General features: G+C 40.3%; 1 protein-coding gene across 3 annotated transcripts in view; it reads right to left on the reverse strand.

Moving 5' to 3' along the window:
• EIF2B3 (eukaryotic translation initiation factor 2B subunit gamma) overlaps positions 1–24,552 on the reverse strand; it is an 89,819-nt gene that overhangs the window by 60,587 nt on the left and 4,680 nt on the right. Inside the window, exons 1-5 of one of the 3 annotated variants that reach the window (XM_079980419.1) lie at positions 21,948–22,108; positions 21,107–21,263; positions 18,744–18,883; positions 5,987–6,146; positions 4,558–4,669 (exon numbers count right to left, since the gene is read on the reverse strand). In XM_079980419.1, coding sequence (XP_079836545.1) covers positions 4,558–4,669; positions 5,987–6,146; positions 18,744–18,883; positions 21,107–21,254 — 560 coding nt within the window. In that variant the 5' untranslated portion in view covers positions 21,255–21,263; positions 21,948–22,108. Of the gene's footprint in view, positions 1–4,557; positions 4,670–5,986; positions 6,147–18,743; positions 18,884–21,106; positions 21,264–21,670; positions 21,919–21,947; positions 22,109–24,552 lie in introns of those variants that run through there. The other 2 variants (XM_079980420.1, XM_079980418.1) reach the window with 2 other exon arrangements.

The following is a 24,552-nucleotide window of genomic DNA, read 5'->3' on the forward strand; positions in this document are numbered from 1 at the left end:
TGACTCTTCATGAGGCAGCTTTCTGTGCTCCTTTGAGATCCCTTAATTTGAATAAGGAAACAGGACAATCCTGAAGTATTTGGTGTCACTACCAGGATCATTTCATAGCATTGATGCCAAGTACAAATAGTGAACCAAGGTGCCCCTCAAATTTGAAGAAAAATATATGCATCCAAACACTCACAGAAGGTTCTCCATCACAAATCCACACTCTGCAAAGGAGGTTAGAGTTAAGGCAAACTGATGACTCACTCCATGGGCACACTATTGTAAAATCAGGCACACAGCCAACTATAAAGTTTGATTTTTTAAATAATAATATTTTTTAAAAAAAAACTCTTCCAAATGATTCTTTTCTGGTAATTTTCCCAGGATATTTAGACAGAGATTGTGGCTGTTGCAGGCAGTTTGGGACAGGAGTGTACCAAAAGCATAGCAAACTATATTTTAAAAATCAGCACTTAGTCTGACATGCAGAGAATTCCATCCTCCAACCACTTATGGCAAATAGCTAAACTGCCAATAAAGGGGGCAGGGGAGAGGAATCCTCTGAATCTACCAAAGGGGGGGGCAGGGTGGGTGGGTGGATCTTTTAGCTATTTAGCATGCCCTTCTCACTAGTTACCCCTTTTCTAATCATGGTGATTTATGATGCCTTGGAGGAAACCATAAAAACCTCAACATTGACATAAAACCCAAAATTAACCTGAAATATGTACTTTATAGCAGCTACCCTCTGTTATGGTATTATGCTCCAAAGGTACAAAAGGAGTCAAGTTGGCTTTTAGAGAGGGAATTTAAAGAGAAGACCATGGCAAAAAAAATTAAAAACGTTGCAAGTGAACCCAAGGGTTGATGTTTTCTTTTGTTTTAACTTAGGTTTTGTCTTTATTTTATATTCATTTTAAGTGGAGTTACCCAAACCAAAAGTCCCCATGATCTACCAACATTTGTGTGTGTGTTTAACGCTGCACTTAAAGAGGTTTTAATCTATTTTCACCACATTAAGAACTTCAAGAGGACTATTTTCATTTGCATCTTAAAGTGAGACAAGGGAAAGGGGGGGTAGCCCAAACACCCTGTTTCAAACACATGATGAGTATGATCTTTTAAAAGAAGGCTGCACTGTCACTTCAAAGCCATTCTTGCAATTACCCCATACATTTATATAGGAGGTATTCTTTTCTGTATGAGGTAATGAGTAGTCCGGATTGTCACTGTGATTTATTAGCACATCCTCTGGAAGCAGCACTGCACCTGCATTTGCACAGATGGAACACCCACGAAGGCGGATGGTTTATTAGGAACAGCTCATCCTCAAACAACCCAGCAGCATTTTAAAAGGAAATGCTCCAAATTTAGACCTGCTCCAACAGGTGTCTTTTGCTGTGTTTCTTTGTGCAACCATAAATGTCTTAAGGTGAGGCAAACAATTCCCTGCCCATAATAATCACTCTTTGAAAACAAATATATCAGCCCCCACAGCCCCCTTGAGGGGGGAGGGGGGAACGAAGGCCAATGGAATTCTCATTATTTCCTCAACCCCATGGCTTGCCAAAATGCTTAAAGAGATGGAGTTTGGTGAAGTGAAGCTTCTGTGGGGTAGGAGGACACTGAACAGAAGTCAGGAAAAATGGGCAGGGCTAGCTGCTGCCCTGCTTTGACCAATAGGGCATAAAGGGTGAGGGTGGAGGTGGTGCGAAGGTGTCAGAGGCAAGGGATCCAGAATGAAAGGGAGTCCTTGGTCACTTTAAGGCAAATATTTTTCCATGGACACAAAAGAGGGTACCAGGATATATTTTAAGAAGATTTGTGCAGAACATGAGCAGATGATAGGCCTAAATCTGGCAAGCCTAACTCTGTGTTGGATCTACGACATAGAATTTAGAATTGAGTTGTGGGTTATGTGTGTAGTTCTATTTTAAATATTATATCTGAGCTCATCAGATTCTATACCAGAATAATACTGACATCTAAGTAAGTATTGCAGACATTTCAATTTTCAAAATCTCGGGGGGGGGGGGGGGGACGGGGACCCAACAGGATCCTCATGTCAAATATTTTTTTAGAAAGTTAGGACCTCTAGTGCAACAGAACCTGAACAGCTAGATGTTAATGATTCGTTTATAAAATGCATATAGGGCTTAATATATATAAAAAAATCTTTAAGCAGATTATATAAAATATTCAGCATTATCATCAGATCAGTCACTATTTCAACAGGTTTGGTCTCTTCCATATAAGTTCCAACAATTTTGCAGATAATCACCATTATTCTGCTCCAATTTCTAAACAGTTTGGAACCTGGATTGCCTTCTTCTATATAAACCTGCCCACATAAGTTACCTTTGAAGGCCTGGCCTCAGACTCCTATTCTGCCAGAAGTGCAAGGATGATGACACAAGTTTGGTGCTTCTACTGAAAAGACCCTAAATTAAAGAATATCTTCCTCAGGGAGCCCCACCTTTCTCCTTCTCCTTGTTCTCCTTCTCCCATCAGGTGATGACAGTTTTAGTCAAGAGGGTGTTTGGGATCAACTGAATAAACTGCTGCAGCTTTTAATTTATTTTAGTAGTTGTTACTGAGGACATTGATTTGTTTTGGGGAGACAAACCATGAGCCCGGGTTCAGATGTAACATTAAGCCATTCCATCATTTAACTTCTTGAAGTGCAGCAACAGCAAGGGAGAAATAAAGCAGCAGCAGTTTTCCAAATATGCATGAGCACATATACTCGTTAAATTTAGCCATGGTTTATGGCTTAGTGTCATGCCCAAACTGAGCCAGTGGCTTTTTAAGTAAACTGCATGAAGGAAGCAGTATGTTTCCCCACTCTAAGATCTAATTGAGAAAAACTTGTGGTGGTTCTATCTCTAATTAAGTTGGTAGCCACAATGGAAAGGGCAGTCTTGGTGGTGGCTCCCAGGTTACAGAACCAGCTTTCTGTCAAGTTCAGGAACTTGATTTTTAAAAACAGACTTTTAATGAAATATTAATTTATTTAGATCAGGGGAGACAATGTGATGTACTTCCAATATTCATGGACTCCAAATCCCATCAACTCAAGCTACTTTGCTCAATAATCAGGGATAGTTGGAGTTGTACTTCAACAACATCTGGATGATACTTTTGATGTTTAAAGTGCCTGGTTTTATTTGGGTTTCTTGATTGCTGTTTAGTCTCTCTGCTCACAGTTCCTTTTGACTGTTTTACTGTTGTATTATATTTTGTTTTATTTGTTGAGAACTGAAAGGCAAGTTATAAAAATGCAACAAACAAACAAAATATGGGTTGAAAAGAAATGCTTGAGGCAGAAATAGGATTGCTGAATCCTCAACGCAGATGATTAGGCATGCAATAGAAAGACAGTTTGAAAGCTTAAACAAAACCAACAGTGGCTGTGTTGCTTATGGTATCTTCACATTTAAATCGGTGTTATTTTCTATGAAAATCAAGTGGCTTTTTGCAGTCCATGCCCCACAGACAAGATAGAAAAATAAGTACAGACAAGAAACAATGGGTTGCATCCAATGAAATAATCTCGTTTGCTCAAGGGCTTGCACAACAGAAGGTCCCCTCCCTCTCCTCATTCCATGTCCCTCCCCCAAATTTATTCAGAGGTTTGGAGGAAACTCCAGAACAAATGGGGGAGGTTACATGGAGGGAAGAGAGAAAAAAGTAGCTCTGTTATGCAAGTGGGAATCCACACATGAACCGGACAACTTCACTGGACACAATCCAACTGACTGGTAAGACAGTAAGTTGCATTTGGCATATGAGCTAGCAAACAAGAACTGCATCTACAACACAACATAATCAAGAGAAAATCCTCTCCAAAAGGTGATACAGACAACTCAATAATAACAGAAACACAGAATTGTAAATTGGAAGGGACCCAAGGGTCACTTAGTGCAACCCCCTGCAATGCAGGAATCAAATGCAACCATGCTGATTAAGAAAGGGAACTGCATGTCTTATTGCACATTAAGTAATATGGTAGTTGCAACAAGTGAAAAATCAGAAGTCAAATGTTCAACATTAATCTATGGCAGAACAGCAGTCTAGGAAGTTGTTCTAGACACCGATGCTGAAGGGGGAAAATATTTGTGAATCATCTGTATTGGCTGTATTTCTAAATTATATAACTATGGTCTGTTTCCAGTGCTACTCCTACTCAGAGTAGATCCACTGAAATTTATGAACATAAATAACTTAGGCCCATTAATTTTAATGGGTCTCCTGTGAGTAACCAGATGCAAGGCAATGCTCTCCACTCAAGAGGCAGAAGCTATGTAGGTATTTCTTAAGGAACCCTCCATGGACTCCAATTTAGCTACTACCAATTATTGCTTGGGCATAGAATTAAAATTTGTAAGGGACAGAATATACATCCAGCCCTACCCATATTCCCACTACTACCTACAGGAGCTAGCCTTTATTAACCATTACAAGTTCCTTGCTTTTCATTTCCTTTAACAACCCAATCTGTTTTCAGTACCCTTAGTTATACTCTCCCACTCCAAATGAGTTGGCTGAAAGAGGAGTCCCAAAGCTTACTTCTGAAGGATAGATCTCTTAATGACAATTTCTTCATCCAGATCCGCTTCATTGGCCATGAAGAGCAACCTCTTTCCAGAGTCATCCACTCCAATGAAGTCACGCTGTTCCACTGAAGTAGAAAATCATAACACAAACATTTTACACCTCTGTTTTAATGCAATCTAATAATAGATATTCCAGCTGAAACACAGCATATATAAATGTCAGCAAAGTTCATTCATCAAAGCTGAAAGAATTCCTGAAAATTCTGGAGCATACTCATGCCATTCAAGGGAGGGGAGGCAGAAAAGCTGAGGAAACAATATGTGTCACCCCTGCAGCTACCTGCATCTATAATTTGGAAATGATATATGTAGAGAATGAAACCCTCAGAATACTGGATGAATTTTAGATAGAACTCCTCCCATACATTTTGGCACCGCATCACTGCTTTAAAATTTGCCTCATTAAGAATCAGCAATAGTGAGGTTGTCATCACAAGCCACTCTTCTCAACATAAATCAGATTATTTTTTAAAATGGTTCGTTACTGTGGAGCTTTTCATTTTGTACAAGGATATTCTTCAACACCTAAAATCTTGGGCACATGCTTTGGTTTCCAGAATAAATTCTTGAAACAAGTCATCTCTTTAAAAGTGACAATACAAAAGTGAAAAGGGCATAAACAGCAAAGTACAGTATGGGTCTCAGGGCAGTGGTAGCTTTGTTCAAGAAACTGTTTACTCTGCCCAAGAAGAATCAAAGCAATCAATTCTAGGTTTTGGCAAGGCAAGGGTTGCAGGATATAGTGGCACCCTGGACAGCTCCATAACAAGAGAGATCAAGCGTTGTTTCAACACCATTGAACTTCCAACAGAGCCTTAAGCTGCAGCCCTGACTAGTTAGCACTCCCTTTTCCATTGAAGGGGCTCAATCTACTTTAACAGTCCAAAAGAATAAGAAATACTGATTCCGCTAGGACTTCTGAGCTGGCATCTATAGTGTGAGAGCAGGGCAACAAAACCTCCTCTAACTGGAGATGTACAGGAACAGGCTCCTCTAGTGTCAGAATTTCTGTCTTTATATGAATATTTGGGGCTGACTCTGAAGGAAATTCCCACTCTGAATCCCAGGCCTCAAACCCTAAGATGGGGATTCTGACTATGGTCAAGACATTAATAAGTGATTGATAACTGTTCAAACAAACTAACATACATACTTTGAATTTTCCCCCCTGTACATGTGGATATTGGAAATTTTTCAGGACAATGTGGCAACAATGCTAAGATTACAGAGGGATTGGCAGACACAAATATGGGAAACCAGACACAAACATGGAGAACCATTTCAGCTGGCAGATTCTGCTCCAAGTTTGTGAAAACTGTCATTTTCTGCTGGCAATCCCTGTGAAAATGACAGGACTTTAGTATAAAGAGCACCCAATTTACCTAGCTTTTTCTTCCCTTTATGTCCTGGTATAAGCTCTGTAGGTTCATAAGCTTTCTTCATCAACATGGAGAGTGTGGCATCATTGGCTCGGAATAAGTCCACTACTTCATGGAGAGCAACATCTGTAATCAGATCACAACTCAAAACCAACACATCTGTCTGTCAAAAGAGAAAAGAGGAGGAGAGATCATACACATGCAAACACATCTGAAATACAAACTGTCAAGGAGAAGTCAATGTGGAAGGATATCCCAACAAATATTATTATTTTTCTGGAATCTGCATCAAGCTACCAGAGTTACCAATGGGCCATTCCACTAAGAAATTTTACCTGTGATACTTACTTATAGCATACAAAGCTTAAATGATTGTTTTCATTTCGCATATTTCTGCTGCTGGTGCACTACCCAGAATTGATCCGTTAAACCGCTCACCACCTTTTATCAGGTTACAGAACACTAGAATCGTATAGCAGTCCCTAGTTAAAACTGCTACGTTTCTTGGCTCAGTAGTAGAACATCTACTTTGATTGCAGAAGATTCAATCCCTGGCATCTTCAGGTAGAATAAGGGAAAGGCCCCTTGCCTGAAACCTTGGAAAGCCAGTTGGCATACACAATGCTGAGCTAGAAGAACTGAGCTTCCTCTGTTCCCATGCTTCCTAGTTTGTGTGCCATGTGAGAAAATAAAGTTTACTGTATTTGATTCTCTCCTGAGCCCCAAATTTCAAGATCACAACTTATCCACAGATAAAAGGAAATATGCAAAACATTTTAAATAAATGGGCATTCATTTAAAAAGCCCTTTTGCTTAAATCTCATTTAACAGGCTGTTTTTAAAAAACAAATTAAACCAAATTTCGCCTATCTTAGTTTAATTTTCACAAATTCACAGGTAAGTTATAGCACAATGATTTCTGATTAGAAGCATTTCTATCCAGAAGTAATATCCACTGAACTCAATGGGTGCAAAACTCCAGGTAAGCCTAAGGTTGCAATCCTATACACACTCACCTGAGAGTAAGTCTCATTGAACTCAGGTTTTAGTGCTGAGTAGATATGTATTGAATTGCACTGTCTCCAGACAAAACATCTATCCTATGTTGCTTTGCACTGAATAAGGGAATATATGAATTGCTGCTTTTGAAACCAACACACTGCTTCAGAAAGATATATTTCTTTTGAGGAGCCTAGGGAAAACAGGACTGAGCTTTCACTGGGTCTTCAAGGAATAATTGTTAACACCAGGCTACCACTTATGAAGTGTAAACTCTACAGAGATAGTAACATATCCAGAAGAAATCAAATTGTACAAATTCCAGAGAAAATGTGTAAGTGCACTGGTAAAACTGCAAATGTTACCATTATCAAACTGCCCATGTCCCTGCTAAAACGCTGTTTTCCAAAGATAATGTCCTTCCAGTTGTCCCCTGCCCTGCCTTCAAATCAAAATTACAAAGGATAAAACACCACTTGTCCGCTTCAGAGCAACCCTACCTCAGCCCATAAGTGATCCCTTGTACAGCAGAAATAAAATTCCACCATTAACTTTTGACAGTTGCAAATGGTCATAAGCTAATCTTGAACAGAAAAAAACATGGAAGTGTTGAAATCTGTGAGTGCTCGGCCTGTCAAGTTCATTGTGACAGCACCAAAAAAACTGTCGAAAATGTTTTAGCAAAAAGTTTACGGCATAGCCTCTGTTAAAGACTAGACTGTTCTTTTTCCATTAGGAAACCTCTTTATTTCAAAACTGAAAAGAATTCACATCCACGATGAAAACTACGTCAGGGCCACGGACATGCCTTTAGAAACAACTATCTGGACTTGTTAACTCAATCGTGCAATTATTTAACTATGTACTTTAATCTGTCACCCTAGTAAACTGCCAACAAGGCTTTCATAATTGCGAACAGGCTTCTAGTTTTAGGATGAACTTTGGCAAAGGCTGAATGCAAGACCCCCGAGGAGCGCAAGGGAACAGAACCACCAAATGTCTGGTTGCCATCTGTTCTACCCATTTACTCTCTCAATATGTAAATAAACGTCAGAGAGCACAGGGACCAGTGAAACACACGGTTGCTAAGTAAAGCCCACATTTCTGCCTCTCCTCCTGATGAGCAGAGCAGTGGCCTCAGATGCACGCTGAGAGTACACCATGAAAGGCTCTTTTGGGATTCAACAGCCTCCCCTTTGAAACACCAACACCCTCATAAATAAAGCCCTTACTGTCTGATGGATGCCCTTTTTCCAACGTGGAACCCCTGAAAGAATAAACTAATGGCTGAATGAAAAAATAAACCAGGCGAGCACCCTAGTAGAAGGGTGTATTTTCCTTTACTTTCAATAGTTGGTGCAGTAGAAAGAAAATAAATGGTACAGTTTGTATTTTTTAAACTATATAATACAAAATTTTTCGTGATGAGCCACTGATTGGAAGACAATCACATACAGAGTGCATGTCCACTAGGAAAAGGGGGGGGGGGTGCACAAAAATGTGGCCCTACCGCTTGATTTCATAAATTCCGCAAACGTTAAAATCCCAACAGAGCAAATCTTAATTAAAAATGTTCCATACTGGATAGATCAAACCCCAGTTATTAAAAAGGGACGCAATAAGAAGCAACACTAACTGATGCTGAAGTGGGCGCTATGTTTCAGGTTCAATCAATGCAAACAGAAATAAAAATCATGCGGAACAACTATACTTTCATAACATAGTTTGGGAAAGAGATAAAAATTATACCTGATGTAAACACTGGGATCTAAATATTCAAAGTATCATGGGACCTCCCAGATCACCCATAATTATATATTTTTCATTACTTATATAAACATCCTTTATTTGATACTTGTACATGAAAGCTGAACAGAAACATGGCCTTGCAGGACATCTAGTGCAATCCTCACAAGTTGAGAATGAAGGAAGACTAGAGTGGTGTAGCAGCTTCAGAATGCTAGAATAGGACTTGGGAGACCAGGGTTCTTATCCTAACTTGGCCATAAAGCTCACTGGTGACATTGGGCCAGTCACTGTCTCCCGGCCGAACCTATTTCACAGGGCTGTTGTGAAAATAAAATGGGGTGGGTCATGTATGCCACTTTCAACTCCTCTGAGGATTAAAAATGCAGGATATAAATGTAATAATAAAAAATAAATAAACTCTGCAGTCTCTGCTTCAATACTTTCACCAAGAAAGAAACACAATTCTGGTGAATAGTCCCATTGCCAAAACTGCTTTTACCATGAAGAAGTCACTCTTAATGTTCAATCTGTTCAGTCTGTGATTTAAATCATTCAGACCTGTTCCTCAGGAAAATGTTTGTATTACCCCCACTTTCGTTACCTTAGGTCCTTGTTAGATAAACAGATCCCAATTTCCTTTTAGTGTATTTTATTTATTTATAGGCTTATACAGTACACAATAAACAACTTGTTACCCACAAAATCACTTAGGCCGAGTTCCTTGGAGGAAAAATGGGATATAAATTTAAATTAACAACAACAACAGTAACAAACAGTACAACCCATACAACTTATTTACTTACCGATTTACTGCTCTTATTACCTAGCTTTTAGTATTTGAATTTTTCTACTTTGGATTTTAAAAATCTTTTTTCTGTCTTTACTCTACTGCTTTTTATGGAAATTGTTGTAAGGTTTCTATGGAAGCCGCCCAGAGTGGCTGGGGAAACCCAGCGAGATGGGCGGGGTACAAATAATAAATTATTATTATTATTATTATTATTATTATTATTAAACCACCCTGGAATTTTCAATGAAGGGTGGCATATACAGTAAATGTCTTAACAAACAAAACAGAATAAGTAACCAGGATAAAAGGCCAAGACCCGTTCTAAAATATTTAATTTCAAGCACAAACTTCCCAGCAGTTTGATTCTCAGGATGGTGATGTTCTTGTTTCTCTTCCCTATACAAACTGCACTGCCAAAACTAGTTATCTGAAAGCAGCACATGCTACATATGGGGAACACCTGCAACACTCCCCCATACATATCCCTTTCACCCCATACATTTGTGCTTGGGATTCATGCCAGCTTAACAGTGGCTAGACTAAAAAACAGGGGAACCTGTCCATCCATGCCAGCAAAGGCTTTTTTTGGCTGCTAATAACCATGTCTGTATAGAGCTGAAATGGGACTTTGGCTGCGGAAAGGACAGGAAAGATGCAACTACACTCTGGTTAATCTAATCATCCCATTCAACCCCCAACTACACCAGAGAACTTTCTCTCTCTCTCTCAGGTTATTCTGGCTATTTAAAATCTGGCATGCTGCAGAAGTGTGAGTTAGAATTACAGGGGGTAGGGTGGGGGAGGAAGAGCCCTGGTGAGCAAATAGTCCCCTTGCCTGCCAGCCAAACATAAATCTGTAAGATTTAAATGCATCTATTAAAGTATTTATGTCCTACCTTTCCATTTGGAAAAAATATATGCCTAAGGTGGTTCAGATCATAATTTTAAAAAGTCAGAATATAAATACACAAGGGAACAAAGACAGGAAATGCAGATCTTAAAAAATGCCAAGAGGCCAAACGTTGGTCAGGTAAAAGGCCTACCGGAAAGGAAATGTCTTCATACAGGGACAGAATGTTATCAAGGAGAGGGCCAAACAGATCTCCCTCTCTCACTCACTCACTCACTCTTGTGTGTGCAGGGCAACAAGAACCACAAACAATTGCAGGGATAATGCTCAGCTAAAATGGAATGAAATACATCTTTTAAATCTAGATATTGATGGTATTTGAGTTTGAAGCTATTTTTGGCTCTGTACTTTCTAGATTCCTAGATGGACACAATACTACTGCTGCTGCTGCTGCTGCTGCTACTGCTACTAATTTATTATTTATACGCCGCTCATCTAGCTGAGTTTCCCCAGCCACTCTGGGCAGCTCCCAACAGAAGTTGTAAGTTATCACTCATTTTAATATGATCTCACACTTTTGGAGTAATAAACTGATACACACACATGCAAGAACAAAGAACAAAGTTATCCTAAAATACAATTTTTTTTGTTTATCCCCATTTTACTAGTGGTTGGGTTGAACAGACCATTTCAGCATCATGTATTTTCCTCTCAGTTCACTAACTTACCAAGCAATGACTGATGCTTAGGAGGAAAGGAAATGTATCAAGCTTGTTGCGATCTTCAGAATTGCAGTAAGTAGGTCAAGAACTCAAATAAAACTTTCCTTCCCACAAACCTCATAATTCAACATGAAATACAAATCCTTCTATGTTTCTTCACAGCACTGACATGGTCTAAGACTTATATAAATCTCATCAATGAAATGTCTATCAATTCAGCAGTTCCCCCAGACCCTCAATATGGGCTGTAGCGAGATCTTTATTCATCCACTGGGCATCTCACACATCTGAAATAGAACTCTATCTTGACAGTGAAAACTCTCTACGTCCACATGAAAAAGCATTTCAATTAATGCACCATCCTCATCACTAGACTTGAAATGCCTCATACAAACCTACTTCTACCAATAATATCAGAAAACCAAAGACTCATAGGAGGAACACATGGCATGGTTGGTTGCCATGCTCTTAATGCTCCTCCTGGGAATAGGAGCAATGCTAGCATGAGAAGAAAACTCTTCCCACAAGATCTCTGACTTTTTACCAAATGGCACATGTAACAAAGGGAAATGTTGGAAGAGGTCCCTGCTGGATATGGTGGAAACCCAAACCACATAGAGCCACAGATGTGACCAGGAAGTACAGCTCCTTGACAAATATAGGACAATAGTTCTCCTATTTTCTTTGTCTCCTGCCACACCCTTTTAATTAGGCATATATAACTGGATCATTTTGACTATTTGATGAGAGTTTGGAACATGAAGCTAGTATGCTGGAGTATATGCATGTGTTCCCATATACTTTATTTTGTTTTTCCTAAGTATTTCTCATGCTGTTAAGTTCTTCTCCGCCTTGTGTCACTAGCTATACTCTGGCCAGCTATTAAGTTGTAGTGTTACAGCAATGGAAAATTTTTACATTTTCCTTCCTCAATGAGTTCTTAGTTGGGTGATGGAAGCCCTGACTAACACACAGCAAACCAGTCTTCATTATTTAACCTTCCATTTTTGCTAAGACATTGACTATGAAATAATGTTCTGTCAGATGGACTACCTGGTTTCTCCTTATTTTTTTCAAAGTAAAGTTTTTTAAAAGGCTCACAATTCTTCCACAGATGGAGAGAGAGGGGAATAATGTCTCAGAACAGCTAAACAAAGACTGAGAATCCAGATCTTGTTTGGTATGTACATCTTTTGGAGCCACATTGTGGAAAGTGTGATGTCACAGCAGTGGTCTGTATGCTGCTGAGGATCACTGATCCGTGTAGTCTTGGATGGAGCAGCTTAGCGCTTCACTTCGTCTGTTGAAAAATCTCCTTTCCAAACACATGATGTAAGAAGGCTCACTGTAACGGCTGGGAGGTGGAATCTGAATCTCTTGTACAGTTGACGAGAACTTGGTGACCATGGAAAGAAAAACTTCAAACTCATATTAGAGATATTTTTGGACTGTTTTGGTGGATTTTTTTTTTAAGTACCATGAAATTCATCTATGAAGAGACAAATGGGACCTTTTCCTCCCTCACTTAGGAGTGAATTTTGAAAAAGATAAACAGAGCAGTTAGTTTTCTTAAAGCATTTCACCAGACTCCTTTAGTGAGGCTGAAAGGACATTCTCTCTACTTTAAGGCTGCAGTGCGTCCCTTTAAAATACAAATAAAAATTGCTTTGCCTCACTTACCTCTCTTGATGGCTCCATGGAGACTCTTGTGCTTTGCATATGATGTTAACACGTTGTATAGAAAAAAAATTAGGATTCAAGGGATTGGCAGTGGAGTACATAACGTAAAAGAGTGGAAATAGCCCAGTTTGGAGCCCAGTTCTGATAGTGGAACACATGTGAAAATCATTAGGTCACAAAGTGAAATCTGCATACATTTTTCAGGAAAGAGCCATAAGCAGAAACAGGCAGGAGCTTAACTATCTCTTTGCTAATATTGCATATGAATTCATTCTCAAGTATTGTGGATTTTAGGCAAGAGAAACGCAATCTGAGAGGGCTATTCTGGAAGATTCGGAGGTTAAGTGATATTATGCTTATTTTTCTAAACAATACAAGTTTCTTTTATGGGCTGTTAATACCAAATTCCCAACACATGTGATGGGGATACACAGTTGTATTTATCTGCTCTGATGCTATGCAAAGATCTTGACGGGAGACTTGTAGAGTTAGAATCATCAAGGCAAGGAAGATGATGGTCCAAATTCAGTTTGAAGAGAAGCATAATTGCTGCTGCTGTAGAAGAGTAGAAAGCTGGATGCTTGCATTTCCAGGGTCTTCAAGGCTCTCATTGAAGCTCTTTAAAGGTGGCATACATTCATTTAGACTTCTTAGGCTTAGAGTTGTCATTATAAAGTCTGAAGTAGTGGAACGTTAGGGTTATAAGAAGAGTGGCGATGGGAGTCAGCATTCCAGTAATGTATGAGATGGTAGGTAGCACAAGAGAAGGTTCAAGGGTAAAGATGGAAGATGGAGAACCAAGTTACAGTGCTATAAAGTCAAGTGGGTTTTGTGGAGTAGCACTTCAGGAAGGAAAAAACATCTTGGCAGCAGTGGTTTTAATGAAAACTGCTTTTAAATCTCAGAAAACTGAATGATGAAATTTTGTCCAGGTTTAGACTTTCCACTTCCTGCCAGGTGGGAAGGGGGCACATGGAGTGATCTGGGAACAATGCTTCAAAACATAGGAAGGCAATGGATATCCTCCCACCCCAGCTCAAAAACATTACTTGTACCGAGAAGTCAAATCTTAGCCCTTCACATTGGAAACTAATTCTGTTCATAACAGCTGTGGTAATAAAAGTTTCCGCTTCATCACATGGTAAACAGATATACAAATTAAAACATTATAGCCAGAGTACCAGGTGGAACATGTGGATCATTTCATGGCCTAAGGCAGCAATGAGAAACCTGTGACCCTGCAAATGTTGTAGGACTCCAGTTCCCATCAACCCTGGCCACCATGGCCATTGGTAAGATATGGTAAGAGAAGGAGTTCAGCAACAGCTGGAGGGGGCTACAGGTTTCCTACTGCTGGCATAAGGTGACCTAGAATTTTCTTGAATTTACTGAGGATCCAACAGCATAAATTCCATCGATTTACGATATATATATATATATATATATATATATATATATATGTATATGTATATATCAGGACATTTTATATTACAGGTGTCACTATCGTTCACTCACCATTGTAAGAAATTCAACTGTTTTAAAAAGTAAAGAGTTAGCCCCATTTTCCATTATGAAAAAGATTTGTTTGTCCCAGAGTACTTAATTTGTAATGAAAATAAATTTCAACATACAATAGAGGCATCTTGGCAAAGTCTGGGATCAGAATGCCAATATGATAACAATCACAATCTGCATCTTTAGCTTCTTCACACTAACTCCTTTCCACCCTCTCAGTTAGTTGCCAGTTATGCACTTTTCTATGTTTTCCACTTGCATTACAGATGCTACACCAAATGACTTGCTATGGAATTACTGAAATGGCCAGGACTTCCAGGAATCTCCTTGGGAAGATGGCCTGCATTGTACATTATGATGACTTCAACAGGTTCATGAACCCCTTTAAAAATAAAATAAAATGGAAGCACTCAATGTTACAAAGGCACACAGAAAGCAAGACAACGATACAGAGTGCTAAAACGTCTGCAAATGAAAGCTATTTCTACAGAAGACTTAAACCAAAGAAGAAGAAGAAGAAGAGTTTGGATTTGATATCCCGCCTTTCACTCCCTTTAAGGAGTCTCAAAGCGGCTAACATTCTCCTTTCCCTTCCTCCCCCACAACAAACACTCTGTGAGGTGAGTGGGGCTGAGAGACTTCAAAGACGTGTGACTGGCCCAAGGTCACCCAGCAGCTGCATGTGGAGGAGCGGAGACGCGAACCCGGTTCCCCAGATTACGAGACTACCGCTCTTAACCACTACACCATGCTGGCTCTCAAAGATAGACAGCACTGGGCAGCCAATGAACAGAATTCAGTATAGCTTCCAGACCCTCTTCGTAGTCCCCAGAGATATTTGTATCTTCCTTTTCCTGTATCATTACCAGAGTAAAACTAATTGGAAAAAATTATAATTATTTTCATAAATACAAACAGAACAATGTACCCATTCAAGAACTGCTTCAGTCACAAGAATCTTGGCATTAATTGTATGTATGTAACATTGTAGGTATTAGGGACGCAGGTGGCACTGTGGGTTAAACCACAGAGCCTAGGACTTGCCGATCAGCCGGTCGGCGGTTTGAATCCCCGCGACGGGGTGAGCTCCGGTTGCTCGGTCCCTGCTTCTGCCAACCTAGCAGTTCGAAAGCACGTCAATGTGCAAGTAGATCAATAGGTACTGCTCCAGCGGGAAGGTAAACGGCGTTTCCGTGCGCTGCTCTGGTTCGCCAGAAGCGGCTTAGTCATGCTGGCCACATGACCCGGAAGCTGTATGCCGGCTCCCTCGGCCAATAAAGCAAGATGAGCGCCGCAACCCCAGAGTTGGACCTAATGGTCAAGGGTCCCTTTACCTTTACCTTAACACTGTACGTAATTTTAAGAACCACAGATAATGCTTTCAAAAGCCATACCAGGCAATTTGCTCAGGTGTCTCTCTAAAGTTTACCCTTTTTACAAAGGCTAAGAGGATATCTGAAGGTTACTATAAGGATCTTATTAGTGAAAAGCTCCACCACACTTCTGAGCTTTCGACTATCTTTTTATATACCTTCCCTTTAATCTTGCCTCCTCTCCTAAGCCTCTGAAGAAGAGTTGTAGAGAGGACCAAGAGACACAGAGGAACCTTTAGAAATCAGTTCAGGTGGCTCCCAAAGAATCATTGCAGCTGCTATCCAATGGAGTCTAACATGTGCAGAGTCATGTGAGAATAATTCCTAAACAAAGTGTTAGAACATGGTTGTCTTCTGTTTGGCGTCATCTTGCTGAGGATCTACCATAATTTTTTACATACAACACTGGTACATAATGCACATTTGCTATACTCCAGCCCACACCTGTGACATCATGGCTTATTCTGCTAGGTAGCATGACTTAGGAAATAGGATAAGAATGGCTATGCAAAATATCCTATCTAAACACACAACAAATCTGCAATCAAGCAGAAAATCCCCCTGACTTGAATTAAAGGGAAGAATAGATAAATGTGAGGAAACCACTTGAACTGGGGTAACAAACAATGCACCATGTCTCCAAATGTATGTACCTTTAATGTATTTTTAAGCAAAACAGCTGAGTACACATGAAATTAAATTACATGAAATTAAAAAACATTCTGATTTTTTCTAAGAACACCGAAAAATCACATGCTAAAGGTGACATGGCATTCCCAATCCTGAAATTCTTTTATTAATTATACAAACTAAGATTAAAGAAGGGATTAATGTTTAGAAAAGACAACATTTCTTGGGCAGCTCTGGAACAAGAGCAAGTCAGAATACATCTGGATTGTTTGTTGTGAATCAGTAAGACAGCCAATTCACATTTGTGTTTAAACTGACCAGGGGGAGGGTATTTTATTTGCTGTTTTTAAACATTTTGGATTTTTAATTTTGTTTGAAAAGCATCACTTTTATTTTAACTGGAATATTTTGAAACTGTGTTTTACAGTCAGTTGGTGGGATACAAATCCAACAAACCAAACTGTTTTACAAGACTTTTCTCCACTTTGTTACTCAGCACCTGGGATGAATTCCAGAATATATCGAGTCTCCATTGTCTGCTTGCCTATTTGAAACCCTCCCTTGTTTGCATGCCTGTTTGAAAAAGATTTTAACCAGTCAAACTGGGAAGGTCTAATGTATGGCTAGAGAAGAGAGAGAAGACAACTGCCAGGAAGTAGCCACCTGAGATTCCAGATTTGAGGAGGCATTTGCATCAGCTGCGTGGGAAAGAGCAAGTAAACCATCTCATTTCAAAGGCAGCTTGTATAGAAGGATATTTCAGCAGATCTTGTACCATTTTAATTACTAGGAAAGGCACTATTTCCCTTTGGTCAGCTTTGCTAAAGGCTATAATAAGACACCACGATCTTTCACATGAGGAAGTAGCACAATAATGGGCAAGGCAACCACTTAAATAAGTAGTTTTAAGATTATGCATAAATATCTGAGAAAATACTTGGTTATTAGCTAGCAATGGTGTTTATGCAATGGAGATTATATAATTGTAACAAAATATCTTACAAGAGGGAAAGTACTGAAGGCATGAAACAGTGTGAAAAAGTTTGGTTTACACAGGCTCTGGTTTGGCTCCCCCCCACCCATAAATCCAAAACATTTTTTACAAAGCTGTTTTACCGATATCTTACACCATGAGAAATACACAAAAATGGTAAGAATCCATCCTTTTTGTTTTTGTGTTTCAAAAGGATTAAGTTTCTTAGAAGAATTATTAGGCATCTGGAGTGAACGTATTTATATTACTCGATTTGGGAATAAGGGTATTAAACAAAACAAATAATGGAATTAATATTTCACATTTATTTTGTATTGCATTTATATCCCACCCTTCCTCCAAGGAGCTCAGGATGGTGTACATGACCTACTTGTTCAAATGTTGAATTATCTTAAAAGATGCTGTGCCCAGGGATTGACTGAAATGAACAGCAAATCTATTCACTGAAACACTGAAATCCACTCAAGTACGATATAATGGAGAAATAGTAAGTTCAAAAACATATCCATGACTTTACAAGGTCTGGCAGATTGCTAAAATTATAAAATTATTGGCTGCATATAGACATTACACTATAGTTCAGTGAGACAAGAACAAGCTGCAGAAAACCTCTGGCTACCATGTTCTGCCCCTGCCTCCCCGCTCTGCTGTGAAGTTGAGATTGGATGCTTTTAGTTGCACAGCAACAGTTCAACCACAGTTTATAGTTTAGAATAATGTTAACTATGGTTCTTTTAAATAAGCTAGTTTTATAACTCATGGCACAAAGTTGACTTGTTTCAAACCATAGTTAGCCACGGTTTGTCAGATTTTGATAATACAGTGGAACCTCGGGTTGCGAACGTGGTCCATGCGGGAGGCACGTTCGCAACCTGCAGCGCTGCATCTGCGCACGTGCGTGACGTGATTTGGCGCTTCTGCGCATGCAGAAAGCGTGATTTAGTGCTTCTGTGCATGTGCAAGCGCCGAAACCCAGAAATAACCCATTCCGGTACTTCTGGGTTCGGCGTGTACATAACCCGAAAACGCGCAACCCGCAGCGTTTGCAACCCGCAGTATGACTGTACAACAACCACAATAGAAGCAAATGCTCCCAAACTCCTTCTCACAGTTGCATTGGAGAGCAAAGGTTCACTGCAGCTCATTTTATCATACTAAATTGTGATTTAGCATGATGTACGATGATTAAAGAACAACCATTAATCTGATACAGGAAACCTGGATACGGGAAATCTAATTCCCCCCCCCCCCTATTTCTTATATTTATTTATTTTTAAGTTTATTTCATTTCTTCATTATAGAAGAATATATATTGTACTAATCATTTCTTCATTATAGAAGAATATATTGTACTAATTGTGTTATTAGCTTTTCCTTATACATAATTGCATTATCCATATCTACTAAAAATTCTGTTAAATGAATAATTTAAAGTAAAATTTTAAAATACAGTAATACCTTTATTTTCTCATGAATATGCCGCAGTGAGTCTGCAGTCCCCATATCGGCATCATCAGTAATACATACAATATCAAGCTTCAGCTTCGTCTCCAAGTTTAGCACTTTCTGAACTTCTTTTGTTGTAACCACAATGACTTCTAAAGTGCAGAAGAAAATGTTGTATGAGTACAACTATGAAAAGTTCTAACATTATTATGCTCGTCTACTGAACTGAATATGAATCAATTAAAGCTTGTTTTTCCCCCAAGACCAGCTGCTATTGTGGGAAATCTAGAAAACCTGCTTTTTACTGACTAAAAATGATTTGCATTAGAATAGGTAAATAGTTAACAGTTCATGGAGTTAAGTATTTTATGACATTAGTTTTATATTTGTGACACAGGAGCCTTGCAGACAACAGTCTCACCTAAAGGAGCTCACAATCAAAGTATAAGAAAGTTACCAAAAACGTAAGGAGAACATGAAGAAATAGTAGCACCTCTGCTCAGTGTGGCATTCCATGGACTTAAATGGGCACTCAATATTTACATGAACAGATCATGTTTGAAACATGTGACTTTATAGGTACGTAAGAACACCTCACTCTAAAGAGTATCTAGAATGCTTAAGTTTGGATGTGGGAAATACAGATCCAACTCCTCCATTAGGCTATTAATCACACACCTTGGGTAAACCATCAACTTTCAGGGCCACTTGTTAGGGGTAGCAAAACTTGTTGGGTAAGTTTGGCTAATGTCCGATCTCTGGCAAGTGTACCTGCATGAGAGGAGCAACTGAAGAACATCTCTTTCCCAGTACCCCACTTTGCAGCTATCACATTTCAGAAGAACAGGGCCAGGAGCCAGATGACATCAGTGTTTAATACCATAAGTAGTACCTGGTATTCCAGATTTACTATTGCAGAGGCAGTAATCTACCTATAAATCCAATTTTACTACTGTGAATTGCTCTGAGAACTATTAGGGCAGAAAAGCAGTATACAAACAACAATTTACTATTTGAAAGCTATACCTGGAAAATGTTACCTATGCACTTGGAAGAAAGATACTGTATAAGCTGACTTTTTTCAGCACATTTTTTATGCTGAAAAAGCCCCCCTCGGCTTATACTCGAGTGAGGGTCCTTTCAGGCTGCTCCTTCCTCCTCCTCCGCCTTTGCCGCTGTAGGCGGCGGAGGAGGAATGAGCAGCCCGAAAGCAGCCCTTTGGGGCTGCTTGTTCTTCCTCCACCGCCACCAGGTTTGTGGTGTGGTGAACAGGCTTATACTCGAGTCAATAAGTTTTCCCAGTTTTTTGTGGTAAAATTAGGTGCCTCGGCTTATATTCAGGTTGGCTTAGACTCAAGTAAATACGGTACTTTAAACTGACTGCAAGCCACAATCTGGGGAATCACATTAAAATGAACCAAACTATTCTACAGAAATCCAGATTCCGCATAGCTGCCCCATATTAAATAGTCTCTTGAGAGACACATATATTCTTTATATTTAATTGTGGTGGCAACCTAAAAAGATGCATACATTCAATTTTTTCTGTGTTTTCATCACAGAAGTTGGCCCTACAAGAACCCCAAAACTTTAAACTTTCTCAGACTCAGAAGGCATTTTTGAAACTTGGCACAACAGTTTTAAAACAAAAGATAGTGCTGCTGATGTGCACTATTTTTCTGCTTGCATGCCAAATCCCAAAAGTGAAAAGCAATAAGAATAATTATGGCATATGCATCCCTCTGGATCATGACCATACTATAGAACACTCATATATAACACCAGTGCATATAACCCTACACTTAAATACAGGAATTACCAAGCTATATCAGTCACAGGATCAGAATATAAGAAAAGCTTTTCAGGACTAGAACAGAGATCCATCCAGTGCCACATCCTGTTCCACAAAGCAACCAACCAATCACCTCTGTGGAAGCCCATAAGCAGGACTTGAGCACAATTCTCAAGCAATTCTCCTATTCTTGTTTCCCAGCACCTGCTCTGTTCCTCTGATCCTGGGATCATAACTAGTAGCCACTAATGGCTTTTACTATCCACGAATGTGTCTAATTCCGCTTTAAAACTGACTACATTAGAGGCCATCCCCAGATCCTGTGGTAGTAAATGCCATAGTTTAACTATATGTTGTGTGATCCCCTCCCTTAAAAACCCCTTGAAGAGTAGGGTGACAGTTTGGGTTTATTTGGCCTGCATATATGAAGCAAAATCCTCCAATTTTGCTTCTTCTTTGTAGCTCATTCCTACACCTGCTGCAAACAAGAAATACAATGCCATCTCTCTTTTCTTTCTGATATTATGTGTAATTTGTTCACACTACATCTTATCATAGGCATTCTGCAGTGTTTGGTGCTCACCTTCAAAACCAACTTGTTCCAGCAGATTGAGTGGGTACCATATTAAGGGTTTGTTGCCAATAGGTAAGAGAGCTTTAGGGATGCTTGAGGTCAGATCCATCATGCGGGATCCACCCCCAACCGCCATCACCACTGCTTGAAACTCCATGGCAAAGATCTGGAAAGACAAATTAGAGAGCAATCTAGAAACAGAACCAGCAAATAGGCTGTCTCCTAGGGAAGAAAATGCAGAGCTAGTGTCACCCTGAGGCAACTGCCCCTGAACTTATCTACAGGCTTCTGCACTGCCTTGGAGCACAACCATCACCCTAATCTCTTATTTACGGACAATTAACACGCCCCTAACCAGGCTAAGTTGCTCCCAAAGGATGCCGACCTCAGAGCTGAACTCAAAATTTGAAACACAATGATCCAGTTTATAAAACCAGAGGGGCCAGAGCTGAATCTTCTGGGACAGGGCAGGTTGTGGTAACTCGGGGGAAACACACTCTTCATATGCTCAGAGGCTTTACCTTTATTGCTTCATGCTGAATTTTACTTTTACTTTGTGTTTACAGTACTTGCCTTACTGGGTTGGCCTGGCGAGGGCTAGAAATTCAGGCAAGCAAGCCAAAGGCGTCCCACAACTGAGCTCTGGTATCAAAGCCTGTTTGCAGCGCCCACGGACTTCAGCCCCCGGCCTCAAAAGCAAGCGAGGCGGGGTTTGATGATGTCCCCTGGCAACTTCGGCCTCTTTTATTATGCTGGATAGCTGAAGATGGCCGAGGTCCCCCTTGCCCAGTGACAGCGAAGAAACCCCCCGTGGGCTCGCCGGGGCTTCGCAGCCCAGCACACCCCTCACCTTGTCACCTGGAAACCAAAGGCTGCCGGTTAGTCCCCTGCCAGAGTGACAAGGAACCAATCGCAGTGACTTCCCCTTCCTTCAGGGTCGCTTCCGCGCCTGCGCCGCCGCAACGTGCATAGGCTCGCGCCGGCGTGTTTACCCGCGGAGCGAATCGATGAGCATCCCCTCAGGAAGAGCGCCGAACAACCAATCCTCCTCCTTGCGGGCGGGGAAAATAAGCCGGGCGCGAAGAGTACCGAGCTATCGATTCCCGCAGGGGCAGCAACGCCGAGCTACCGATCTGCAGGTTTCTTTCTGAAGCTCTTTCGGATAGGAGGAGCCCATTCCCAGCTGCTCGAAGGAGGGGAGGCGGGTGGGGTGGCTTGCTGCCTCTTGCTTCCCAAAGTATAACTCCCAAAAAATAAAATATCTACTGTTTCTCGTTGGTAAACCTTCGCCCCTGCCCCGTTGTTAAACTGCAGCTTCCACCAGCCGCAGAGCAACAGAGCCTGCGATGGTCAGGGATAATGGGAGTTGTAGTCCAGGAACATCTGGGCTGAGTAAAGCCGGATTCGAATGGGACAAGTCAATCCGCACAACCTGGCGCGGATTTATCTCTCTCTGTGTGTGCTTGCCTTTGACTACTTTTGCCTGATGGGAAACAGTGAAACTTGAAATCTCACGTTGTTTCAGCTTAGAATATCTGCCAATACAGATAGTGAGTCTGACTGGGTTTTGTCAAAATTGGCTCTGGAAGACATGCATGTTTCTGAAATTTTAGCTTTATTACGGCTAGTGGTAACCGAGGTTCAATATAAACACAGCTGCCACGGGTTTAGTGACAAATGCAAATCCAGGGTTGTGGAAAATTTCTAGCCTTTCTGCCCAGCAACACTGAAATATCAGAGAGGCTTTAAAAACAAATCTGTTGGCTGCTCACTGTTATCATCTCCAGAAAATGATGTGAAAAATAAGAGTCATCTTCAGCTACCGTTTTAGTGTTTTGTCTTGTTTTTTGCATCAGTGCATATACAGAAGGCTTCAAGATGCTGGAGAAGATAGCAAAATTAGAAAAAAGGAAGCATATATACATTGACTCTAAAACAAAGAGTAACAGCACAATATAAAAACAATTTTAAAAACTGACACAGGAAACTGCAGTGGCAAAGATCTGAAAACGACTAAAAAGACTTTCCTTATAGCCTGTGGAAATGAAAAAGGGTCTACCTGGCACTGAAAGCCCACAACATGAATCAGTGCCACGTGAGCCTATTTGGGAACGGCCGTCCAGAAACATGATTTGGTTGCAGAAACCTTACACAGAAGTTAGATTATATCCTGTCTTTATTCGAACATTTACTTTGCTTGAAGGGCGGCTATATAACTTTGAGCATTCTTCCTGATTTGCCGCTCTGGTGTCTTCCTGTTTCTTTTCAATACATTTTCCTATCACTTTCCAAATCACAAAAAGTCTAACCGTTTTTAAGAGTGGATTTGCTGCACTAGGGTGACTGAACCTTTTAATTAACTTTAATTACAGAAACCTTTGGTATGCGCTTAACTCTTTCCCATGAAATACAGTCTGGAAGTGACCAGAATGACATTGTTGCTTCCTGGTCTGCAGAAAACCAGACTCAGTACAGCCGCTTGACTACAGCATTCCCAAGATAACTAGAAGCTTATTGTGGGGAGGGAGGTCGAACAGTTGAAGCAAGACCAAGAACATAACATTTAGGGGCTGAATCTGTGCTGAAGCTTAACTTTGCTTAACATTGTGAGAGACCACACAAGGCAAAAAGAGCAGAGTAATTTAGAACCTACTGAGTTTCCACATGTAATCTTGCCAAGTGGACTGTATGTTTAGGTAGCAAGCAATATGTCACTTGGGTATGTGTAGGTTGGATATAATGAGTAAAATGGAAAGGAGTTATTTTAATGAAGAACAAAAAGACACACACACACACAAAAAAAAACCCCCTGGTACCTAGGCATTATAGGTTGCAGGCATTGGCTCCCAAAGGATTAGGAGTTTGCCTCATTTCCTTCAGGGGCTCATGAAAGTTCAGAACCTATGAAAGTTCAGAACCAATTACTATCTTGGTGCTGCCCTTTAGCTTTAAGCAGATTACTCCAATAGCGCAAACATATCTTCTTGCCTGCTGGAACGATCTGCCCTCTCCTCCCCCTGCATATTGTCCTTGGGGTTCTCCTGAGCCAATTGGGAAGGAAATGGGGATGCAGGGGGGAGATGTGGGGGGAAAGCACCATTGCACTAGTGGAAGTCCTTGTGTGCTTCTACGTATGGGGCTTAGTCGCTGAATCCTGCCCATACTTTTGTGTTCTTACCTAGAGACACTATAGATGGATTGTTTAAAGGCTAAAATTAGGCAACAGAAGTAATTTTGAGGGATAGTCTCACATTCTGCAGTATATTTGCATGTAAATTTTAATATAATATAGAAGTACTGTAAATGGGGTTATTTTGTATTTATAACAGCAGTTTGGGCCTCATTGCTGAATGGTTTCGAGCTGTGGTCCCCGAGTGCCTTCTATATGGGAATGCAGAATGCTTATATATGCTCTGCAATAATCACTTAATGTTTCCAAAAGTCATAACATAAAA

Source organism: Podarcis cretensis (assembly GCF_951804945.1).
Source record: "Podarcis cretensis genome assembly, chromosome: 6".
NCBI lineage: Eukaryota > Metazoa > Chordata > Lepidosauria > Squamata > Lacertidae > Podarcis > Podarcis cretensis.